This window comes from Ceratina calcarata, unplaced genomic scaffold, assembly GCF_001652005.2.
Source record: "Ceratina calcarata isolate Rehan_Ccalc_2016 unplaced genomic scaffold, ASM165200v1 scaffold39.2, whole genome shotgun sequence".
NCBI classification, from domain to species: Eukaryota; Metazoa; Arthropoda; class Insecta; order Hymenoptera; family Apidae; genus Ceratina; species Ceratina calcarata.
Genome location: NW_017162322.1, coordinates 935,579 through 947,211, shown reverse-complemented (window position 1 = coordinate 947,211; position 11,633 = coordinate 935,579). Strand labels below are relative to the sequence as shown.

Genomic DNA, 11,633 nt, shown 5'->3' with positions numbered 1-11,633 from the left:
TGACAAGATTAATCAGTATAGTTCATATTCTAATAAATACGAGATTTAGATATTAATTTCTTGTTTTGTAACAAACAAATTGTTAAAAGATCTTTCCTTGCTTCGAAGATTATATTGTGAAAGATATAACGGGAGGACAAAAGTTGGACGGTTTGATATTTCTGGCGGAAGTAAACTCCTGGTTTACGATAGCCACCGGCTGGTGCGCATGTCGTTTTCGGAAACGCTTTATTCCGGTGCGCGGGCGTCGCTCAAACGTCAGGTCAGCGAGAGATACCTACATACATACATATGTACGTACGTAGCCGAGCCGCGGTTTCATTGTATCGTAAAATTACGCCAAGTGTGAAAAATACGAGCCACCGAGCATCGAATACTCGCGTTTAGGATCGGTACGGCGCGACGCGTCCCGTCCTCTGAAATACGTCGCGGTAACGGAGACGGTTTTATGGGACGATTTATTTTTGCGAATCTCCGGGAAAAACGTGTCTGGAGGTGGAAACGTTCGGAAAATGTTAGTATGTAGACTACTTACGCGTTAGTCCCACTCCAAAGTCAAAATAGTTGACATCAATATACTAAGAAACGCGAGTATGGTTATTATAAATGCAGAGAAATTTATGCTTCGATGAATTTAATACGATGATAATATAGAATTATCAAAACACTTTACTAGACGAATTCTACTTTAAAAATTGTTCATGTTCTTCCCTTTCAATTTCGTTGAAACTATTCATGATTTATTTGATTTGTTTTACGATTATGATTAATGATTTTAGTTTCTGATGGTTCGTCATATAGTATTGCACTTGTTTTTATCAGATAGCATTTCCCCTTGAAGCTTTTCAGATAGTATCGAATCAGTTTTCAAATGGAAAATAGTGGAAACTAAAATTTTAATTGGTTCGGAAGGAAATAAGAACGCAACAGAATCTGGCTCACATGCATATGTCATTCACGAGGCGGCCGGCCGCGGTCGTTAGCTGCTGGCCATTTAAAACGAATTCACGCCGCCAGTTTTCCATCCCCCTTTTTCATCTACCCCAGCCGGTCGACCCGACCAGGCCAGGCCAGAGTCGAGCGGTCGTCGCGCCGGCCTGATCCGTTTCGCAGTCAACGAATTCCGTACGCGTCCGCGTTGCGGAACATCCGTTGTACCGACACCCGGCGTCGATAAAACTAGCTCAGTGACGTTTCTGATCCGGTAAACAACCAGCCGGCACTGTTCTTTGTGTGTAGACTCGATGCCGCTTTCGAAAAACGACGATCGACCGTCCCATCACAATTGCAGCATGTTTCCCGTTCGTTTCTCTGTTGACAGTGATTAATCAAAAGAAAACAATATACATAGGAAACGTATTAAGGAACAACTCAATTTTCATCGAAATTGGATTGAGAAAAATTTCAGAGTACTTCTCCAATTCAGATAGTGACTAATTAAAAAGAAACAGGAGATGTATTAGTTGATTAAATTTCTCCTGTATTGTGTCAAAAACAATTGAAATTTAATCGTACTCTCGAACAGCTTCTCTAACTTCTTTAAAAAAAGATAGTTTTATTGTCACAGTGAAATGTTGACAGCGGTAAAAGTTTTCCTGGCGGTCGATCAATTATTTAACTAGCGACTCGAACTTTCGTTTCGTCGTGGGAATCAGTGCACTGTTGGAATCAGGAGAATTCTCATTGGGAATTAAGGTTCATTTATACTATCGACGAGCCGTGAACGAGTCGACCGTTTGACGATGAATTTATCATGTTTTATCATTTCTGATTATTAATTATTATATACATTCGTAGTTCTGTGCTCGTACGAGTCTCGTTCTTGATTAGTTGAAAATGTATTTTCAAAGATCGACGTTCACGCTAATAGAAAATCAATATTTCTTAGACTGGCGAATAATCAGAAATAATAGTAACACATTATGAATCTGTACTTCGATTACTTTCATTCTATTCGGCTCGTTCACAGCTCGTCGATGGTATAAATGAACCTTTAAACAGTGATGCCACGCGACGGTCACGAGACTGAGGGAACTCTCCAGAGTGCCGCGTTAAAGTCAAACTTGATGGTACCGCGATAACTCGTTTATCACGTCTAGGATATTAGTTCACGACTAATAAATCATGATCTAGATTCTAGATTTGACGAGAAATTTTATTTCTTATAGCAACTCGCCTACAAAACTAAATAAGAAACATGAAATAGTTATTGAAATATGAGATTCATTACTGTAAACTATAGTTACATTCATTAATTTCAGATATATGATATCCATGGTATCAATTTATAAAACACATTTTGGGTGGAAATTAAATATTGCATATTCAGGTTTTTGATATTCTGTATATTTTATTCATTACATCCAACGTTTATATTTCCTGTGCATTACAAATGCATAAAATGTCGCAATTTATTCATTAGTGTACTTACTATTATTTCATATCTGAATAAATTATAAACGGTATAATCTCATTTATGTATAGACGTTACATTACTAATTACTTTCCTTGTCGAAGGTGTCTGGGCTGTAGAAAGGAGTGAGAACGCCTAGTCTACTTATACTATGTCTGTTATTTGATTATATCGTATGAGTAATTCATTTCAATTGTTGTCCTATTTTGTTTCAGATTTTGCAACGAATCTCCTGTTGAAGATTGACGATGAATACGTGAAACTTTGAGTGTAGCCCGAAGAACAGTGTATCGTAGACAGATCATACAATAATGCGTCGAAGTTGGAGAAAAGTTTTCAACAGAGGAGAAAGGAGAGGATCGTTGAAGTCGGTGAGGTGATTTATCGGGTGCTGGTGTAATGTCTTGGTGAAGCGAACCTCGAACGAGACAAAGATGTGTTGCGCGGCTGGTGGCGTCACGTTAACCAGGTGCGGCGTGGTTTGCGGTATCGCTGCGCTCGCTGCGTTGAGCACTGCGCTCCTGGGCCCTGCTTGGCTTCACACCGAGGAGAAACTGAATCTCCCTTATTTGCCACGGAACGTGGCGAACAGCGTCAGCGTCCGATTCATGCTGGGTCTCTTCAGGGTCTGCCCGAAGATCGTGAAGCCTGCCAACTTGACGGCCCGTGAGTAGCTTTTCAGTTTTTTCGCATTATGACTCGCAGCAGAAGTAACAGATGATTATATTAAATTTTCAAATAGGAATAATTATTATTGCATATTTAAATAATAAATGTATGAGTAATATGAAGAGATGTATAATAGAAAATAATTAGGAAAGTTCATTCATGTGCTGCGAGTCATTTGCAATTTATTACTCTGTTAAACACAACTGCAATTAGTCAAACGTTACTTTCACGATGTCCATAATCTGGTTTCGCGTCACGACGTTCGGTTAACCAAGAAGCGAGCGACAGGACAGAAACCGGGTTGTCAGTCGAGTTAACAGTTTCATTCGGAGCGCGAAGTTCTCGCCGCGAGTTTCATTCCCTTTTTAAAGGGACAAAGAATGAGATAAGAGGAAAGTGGGAAACTGTTAGGATTACAAGGCTATCTGTATTCATTAAACTCCTATCTCCCCTACTTAGCCCTTGCTAATTAAATAGTCCGACAGAATTAATACGCGATACTCTCGTTCCCCCCCATCTTTCGACTCAGCTCTATCTTAGATGGAAACGCCAACTTTCTTTTATTTCTCTCCGCCGAAAACTTTTTCCCATTCTCTCGGAAAATCTCTATTCAAAACTTTGGTATCGGCCGTCAGTCTCGTCTTCTTTTGTCAAACTCGAAGATTGTCACGCTGTTCGAAGAAGATTTCAATTTGGCATTACCATAATTCTTCTATCTTCTCATGAATTGGAACCTTGTATGTGTTTATATGTACTGAGACTCTTTCAATGTTTGTGACAAAAGATAATTGCGGCCAAGACTTCGTCACTGTACAAGGGTTGACATGTTTAGTTTGTCTCGGAGGTTTTTTGTCAGTTTCTTATTCCACGCGAATGGGTAGATTCCGGAGATTGCCGACGCGTTTAAACTTTTCACGACGCGTATACGCGTCGAAATCTCGCAAGGGAACGCAGGGTAGGGGGTGAACGGTGTTCGCGACAGGCGAAGGATTTTCAGGGACGGCGTCGAGCGAACGTAAAAACAAATGACGGTGGCTGTAAAGCGAGGAGAGCTTCACAGGGTGGTGGAGGTTACATGCCCGGTTGCAACCACCCGGACGATGACAATATCTTTTTATTTCCCTTCGCTGCTTCGTCTCCGTTGCTTCCTACTCTCGCTCGCCTTTTTCCTAGTCGACGTCCAAGATTTCTCTGACTATTGACAGAGACATTCGCGTACACGCGTCTCCATACGATTGCATAACTTCTCTAGTCGAACGGGAAAATGTGATGTTCAATCTTTTCTAGGAATGAAGGAAACTTTATAAGTTTAAATCAATTCATACAATTTATTATTATTTTATTCATGAATATAATTCTGTTTCTGAAAAGAATCTAGAAAATCTGTTTCACTTTATTTTTCAAACTTGAGGCCCATGTGCAATTTTCCGAATTACTTCTTAAAACTTTGGTTAATTTTTGAAGATGTTCCGTTCTCGATTTCCTTCGCAATATTTATACTGAATAAGAGGAGAGGGTCAGTTGGCGAAAGTTGCAAGTGCTGCGATGTCGGCGCCGCGTCTCTTCCTCCCAGTATTCCATCGGGACTCCTGTGGGTCTTGTCCTGTTCGGTATTGCTTTCCTCCTTTTTGTCTGGTCTCCGACTGTCTGACATACCGGCACGAACGGAATCCTCCGGGCGACCGTAGCATACGAGAAATTCACCTACCGGGAAATCAAACGTGTGTGCAAGATTAAATACAATGTCCGTGAATTTTATCCTTTTTAAATTACTTACACAAAACTTATGTTTATAATATTGTCGTTAGCTTTTCTTAGCGAGTTAGTAAAACTAGAATTTCGACTAGATCTGTAAATTACTCGAAATTACTCAAAGGCGATTTTGCTTCACGTTTGTTAAGACGCAGCCAAGCGTGAACTTTGTACTTTTGAAATCGTTCATAGTTTACGAGATATCCTTTTGACGTTGTCATTCAAATTTTGTATTAAACCGATCCAAGACATTGAATCGGTCGATGTTACAAAAGTTTTGAATCTTTGTTAGAAGGCGAACGAGTTTTATTTCCACGGTTTCGCGCGATTAATTTCCTTTATACGATCAAACCCGTTAGACCGGGGAAAATAAATCTGACGCGGAGTCCGGGCAGTGGGAGAGGTATTCCATCGCGGCTCGTTAAAAATGGAAATTACCGGCATTTTAAAAAGCTGATCTCGCAGAGCGCGCACGGAAACGAGCGCAATCGGGCTGGAAAAAGTTGGGTAGAATTTGGCTGGGGAAGCGAACTCGGTCTTCCGTTGAAATCCACCGGCCGATGGTACCAGGGGCGGGGCGAGGTGGACGGGGAGATAACGAGTCCTTATTATCTTCGTCATCACGTTCGGCTTTCGTTTCACCAGCGATGAATCTCCGCGAGAATCACCGCGGAAGAATTGAACGAATTCGGTGCCGTGATTCTCCAATCGTCGACTAATGATAGGCATTAAATAAAACCGTCACTACTCCTCGGTCTGACCGCGCGCGTGCTCTTACTACTGATACGCCGCGTCGCTAGTTGCGCGACACGGTTCTACATACAATCGATGAACATTTCACATATGAAACGATTGACTCAGTGTTGGACGTTAATAAGAGGAGTTGATAGAATCATTTAAAAATTACCATATTTTATTTGTCATAAATGAATTGAGTTTGTTTATAATTGGGTAAAATAAATAAAAAATGTAAGAAATTATTGCTGGTGAAATGGACGTGTACAGGTATTAATTTGACTGAATTAAAATTAGTTGATCAATAGACTAAAATTAGTTTGCACTGGTAGCGTATGATATCTCGATGAAGGTAAACGTAGAGCACGTTTTGACAGGGTTATACATATATAGCGTTATTGATATTAACGCGGAGCATTATGCGTTGACTGTAACATTAAACCCAATTCTATGTCGGTATTGATCGGAATCGGTTACAAGGGCGCGGTGATTGGCAGACCTGCGAATGATTAAACCATGCTAATTGACCGATTACCGCAATTTCGTGTCAACGAACGTGACGCTAGTCTTTAAAGTAACAGAATCGAACGCGTTAACTGACGTTGTACGAGCTCACACGTTCGAATATCTGATTTGTAATTTTAGATATAATTATGATGAATCGCGTGTTAACTAATATAATAATTCCAATTCCACGTATGGTTGTAATTTCAAACAAACTTCGTATGAGAGGTAAAACTCAGTTTCTAGGAAACGTGATCAGTTGTACGTTCTCTCTAATACAATTTGGTAATCAATGGGGGAACAAAAGAAATCCGGTTCAATTTGGCAAGCGGGTACAATCGCGCGTGAAACCGGGAACACCGGTCAAAAAAAGGGAAAGGGATCGAGCAATTTTCTACGTGGACGGTTAACGATTAGTTTCCGAGGGACGTGTGGGTTTCCTCGGCAGCTGTTTCCGGGGCTCCTCGCCCGTCTCTCGATCTCCTCAGGGATAGGATATCGGGTCCGCGAGCACGGACAAAAAGGATTGACAAACGACGCCGCGATATTATAAAACAATTGACGAATGGTCTCTTATCCTCTCGCCCCCTTCGTATCTCCACTTTATTTTCCTGGTTTCTTCATCGTTCGCGTTCTTCTCGTATCGCGACTGGTCCTACCTGATAAGTCGCCTCTTGAGTGAAGACAAATCGTCCGTGTCTCGCAGTTTCGCGAAGAGTAATTAATCGTCGTGAACGTAACGAGCCTCGAGTTCTATCGCTTCCCAGATTCGATATATGATCGACCCAGTGAGTTGCGATTCTGGTTTCCAACCAGTCCTCGCCTTCCCAAGTTCATGACAAGTTCCCCAGTGTAATAGTTGGGATAGCAATTCTCGGTGAAATTTATGTGAACGTTAGAAAATTTAACGAGAATAATGTAATACTTCTCGAAATTTTCAAAAGTTCGTTCTTCGAAAATAGGTCGGACAGAATTACACCTTCGGAACACATTTTAGAACGAAAATTGCCGGTTAACACGTGGATTATTCCAGATTATATTTACGATACGGTGGTTGCAAGAACAGCTAACACCCTAGCGACATTAACATAACGTTGGCAATTTGCATTTATGGCAGGATACTAGAGCGGCAAAGAAACCGGTCGGAGTAAAAGTAGAGAGGAGCTCTCGGGTAACTCGAAATAATGGAGACCGTTATAAAGTTCCAAACTTTTTCCAAAAATCAACATTTGTCTTGCCATTCTTTTTAGTTTTCATTATGAGATTAATCATTCATTATCCTTTTTTTTACGCGTTCTAGCGTGTGTAATTATACGTATGTGGGCGCACTGTTGAATATACGAGCAGGTAAATAGGTCGAGCTTAATTTATTTAATAGATCCAGGCGGCGGCGTGTAAATTAACGCAGTGTTTTATTCGAACCGTTATTCGCAGTTATAATTATTCCATCGGGGATACTGACAATAAATTTCTGATCGAATGTAATTAAATGACGATAAAAATCTTTGAGCTCCATTCGGTGACTCAACGATTACACGTGCACTTTCACTCTTTAATAGTATCTCCTCGGTGCTAAATTCTAGAACGAGAGATTTCACTTGCCGGGTGTCGTTAAAAAGGAAATTCGACAACATAAATCGCAAGCGACAGGTCTTTGTCCGCGATAATAAGGTTATTTGTAATTCCGCCGGGTCGGCTGATCAAATCTTCCTAATTTCCTGGATCCACCCGTTTAAAATTCCACTCGCGTGCTCGCGACTCTCTTTCTGAATGGCGAAACGACGGAGTTAGAGCCGTTGCGGGAAACGGCGGGAAGAAATGTGGAGCGTGAAGCCAGCAAGTTTGCAGGGATGGGAAATTGAAAATAAACAGCAGAAAATGCGGTTAACGGGCATGTGTTAACTTCTAACGAGCGATTCGAATACTCTGAAGCAAATTGTAAAACAGGAAACTGGCCGTTGCGAATGGAATTAAAATATAGATAAAAATCGTTGTAACTTTATACGAGCTCTTTTAAATTTGTTGAATGGTTGAAAATATGAAAAGGAGGGAAGGGAATTAAATTCCAAGTTTAGAAAATGGACTCGCTGTCTCATCGCGAAATTTGAAGCCGCGCAACGCGGGACAATAGGAAAATATTGTCGCGAGTTAAGCAAAACGTAAACTTGGCCGCAGTTTCCCTTGAAATGCAAAACATGACGGTTCTTTGTCCGACAAATGCAGCGGACACTAAATTATGACCGGAATAATCTCGTTATTTTATACTCTGTGGGAGGTTACGACGTTTCGAGCGCGGCATCGCGAATATTAATGAACATTTGTTTTTGCCTACCGGGGAAGTTATTCCAAAGTGTTTCCAAACAGAGAAGACCCCGGGATCCTCTCTTATTTCGCAAAAAGTTCGGCGGCTTCGTATTACCGGAAAACAACAATATTTGCGTTGTGTTGTACGCAAAATTAAGCAACTTCACAGACGCTTCCTGAAAAAAGACTGCAACCACTTTCCTTTTATCATCCTTGTACTTTTCCAAATGAAATGATGCCTCTTCTCCTTAAACCGAGCAAAACGACACGTTCTCCGTTTCTTTCTACCGTTGTTCTTCGTTTTTTCTTTCTTTTTTTTTCATTTCATTTCTTCTTCTCGTTGTTTCTCGTTTGCACCGGTTTCTCTGTCGCGAAACTCCGGCCTGCCTGTTTTCTCACCCCCGCGACCGAAAGCAATTTAATCAAAGTCCATCTCGTTTCTGTACCTTCCGGTCCTATCGGTCTCACTAGCTTTTCTTTTATTTGCGCCCGGGCTTTCGGCCTGCCCGCCGGTGGTTACCGCTCCTCTGGACAAACGGAAATTTGAATAATCCTCCCAGTAAGCCTCGTTAAATGCCGCCCAATGAAATTTGATGTTGATCGGGACGCCCGTTAGTCACGCAATTACGTAATTGCGGACGCGGGATTATTCAATTATCGGCTGCTGCTGCGTGCCAAAAAACGGCGACAATTAAAACTGCGGACAAGCCTGTCATTAACTCCTGATAGCTGACTCGATTTTTCGACATCTCGACTCGTAATAAATTTCCCCTGAATTTTCAAACTGCGTCGAGTGAATGATGAAATTTCCCATTTGGCAAAGACGAAAATGAAAATGTTGGAGGTAGCGCGCCAAAAAAATTGACGCTTCAAGCTGGGCACGGCTTAACCGTAAAAAATGCAGGGCTTTTTCACTTGACATAAAATGTCGAATGAAAATGTGCATGCGCAATTTCGCACCCAGCCTTTTTACATACGTACGTACATACGTATGTATCGTTCACACTCGGCCGCGTTCCGAATACGTGTCCATGTCAAAAACTCGGATTTTTTTCTGATCTTGCATCGCTTCCCAATTTGTTTATCTGCCGCTTTGTTTTTTATCGCCGCGCATGACGCGTATGAATTTTGAGAAGATAAAACATTTTTGCCCCGTTGCATTATCCGCTCCAGGAATGTTTCATTTTTAAATTGATTTCGAAAGAGTGAGATCGTCCGTTTGGAAAGATACGAGTGATAAACTGGAATCTCGTTAATTAAAGATAGAGGAAGCCGCAATTTAGGAAATTGCAGCAAGCGCATTGATTGTGTTTTTCGTTTATTAGATCGCGCGGCCGCCGAGATAAATTAAAGCAATTTCTGGCCGCAATACAACTAAAAGCCTCTCCTTGGGAGAGCCTTTACTTGAAAGCTTTCCACGGTTTCATTAAATATTGTTTTCCAAAGGTGCGAGCCTCCAGGGTTGCTTGTTCCACGTCGTGTTAACGTTGCACGCTTTTGCTATTGACACACTCCCCGGAGGCAAACAGTATTGTTTGGTCATCTCTTTAAAAAAAAGTTTACTCCATTTCCTCTCGCGTTTACGTTCGCCACTGCCACACAACCGGTAAAAGTCAAAACACTTTCGAATTAAATTAGAATTAAATTGCCTACTCGCTTTGATCAAAGAATTTCATGAATCGATGCTAACTCGAATACAAAGTATATTAAATAAATAGGAGCATGTGTGCATGTCAAACACTTTTTGTATTTACAACAAAATTTGGATTTGAGAGGCAAAATTAAATTTTCAATCCGGGTGTTTGGACACAGAAAAGGGTTGAATGGAACATAGGAGATATTTTTAGTGAAAGGGAATGAAATCAGGGGTGGATTGAATTCGAGCGATAGAGAATTGGGTAATTTTGACCTGAGCTTAACGCTCTCAATGCTTCGTGGCGATCGACGCGGCCGAGGTTCCGGGGAATCTTTGGTGGTTTCGAGAAATCCAAGAAAATCTCGGGGATTTTCTTGCGGCATTGTCGCAGACGACGCGACGAGTAAAAAGGGTAGAAATGTCGTGGGCCGCGGGGGTGGCGAAAAGGGTGCGGTAAGCAGCAAGAAACTCGGATCGACTACCCGATGGTACCGTGCCCATGTACCAGATGTTCGCCGCTCCCGTCGATCCTCGAATCGACAAGCTCAGGAAAACTTTTTTCCATCCGCCACCTGATCCTGTCTATTTTTACCTGATTTACAATCTGCAGAAGCTTTTAGCCTCGTGGTGCTCTATTATCCGATGCGGCGCGCTTTTAGATTAAGTTCAGAAAATCCGTAATTGGCTTATAGAACACTCAAAACGCAGTGCTATAGAAATCTTGTTTAACGATAAAAATAATAATCATTGTTTTATAATATTAAAACTAATGATTCGTTTCAACAATTTTTACGAATTTGTATCGGAATTTCGTTACTTATGTTACATGCAGTTTCTTTGGAGGATTAGGCGAGCTGACATGGTATAGATTTCCCATAAGCGTTTTCTGATTGCTGTTTGGAAAAGCGAGCTGCACCGGATTTTCGCGATACGAGTGTTCATAGATCCCCGGGTACGAGCGAGGTGAAATTTCAATGCCGAACTGTAACATCCGCGCGTATGTTTTTTGTTCAAATATTGGCACGGGGATTCGCGACAGTTCGCGTGGCTGTAACGAGATCATAAGTTTCCATTCGTCCGTGAATAGGATTTGTCTAGCGTAGTTGCCAGTTAAATAAGCTCGGGTTCATTCAGGCGGAAGTTACGATTATACGCGAGAATTATAACTGACCAGTTGATTTAATAGCTTCATAAACGTTTTAACTTTAATTCTTGTCATATTAGAATGACAAGTGTACTGCAGATTTTTATTTAAAATAAAACTTCTGTAGTATCAATTCGAAAAATTTTTAGCAACGAATTCCTTTAATCCTTCAGGCACCATCATGTATATAAGGTGATCCACGCAACGTGTGCATCGTTACAACTTCCAAAATATGTGTTGCACGAAAGAATGTTAATTTTTTTTATAGGTAGAGGCGATTTGGAGATTTAAGCACGTATTGGCTATACAATCAATCCCAAAAGTTTATGTACTTTAGAAAAACGAATTTCCTATAATTAAAAAGAAATCAGACGTCGGAAGAATAATGCTAATAATAAATAGCTACGTGCTAAAAAGTATAGAAGGAAATATCCAATTAATTATCGACGCTGGCTTTTTATACAGAAGTTGTAGGC

The 11,633-nt window shown here is 41.0% G+C and overlaps 1 protein-coding gene across 1 annotated transcript in view; it reads left to right on the top strand.

Annotated features, from left to right (window-relative positions):
- The window catches only part of LOC108626241 (uncharacterized), a 113,200-nt gene that overhangs the window by 7,826 nt on the left and 93,741 nt on the right, over positions 1-11,633 (top strand). The window contains exon 2 of the mRNA XM_018026821.2: positions 2,629-3,079. Within this exon, the coding sequence (XP_017882310.1) occupies positions 2,848-3,079 (232 nt within the window). The 5' untranslated portion in view covers positions 2,629-2,847. The remainder of the gene's footprint in view (positions 1-2,628; positions 3,080-11,633) is intronic.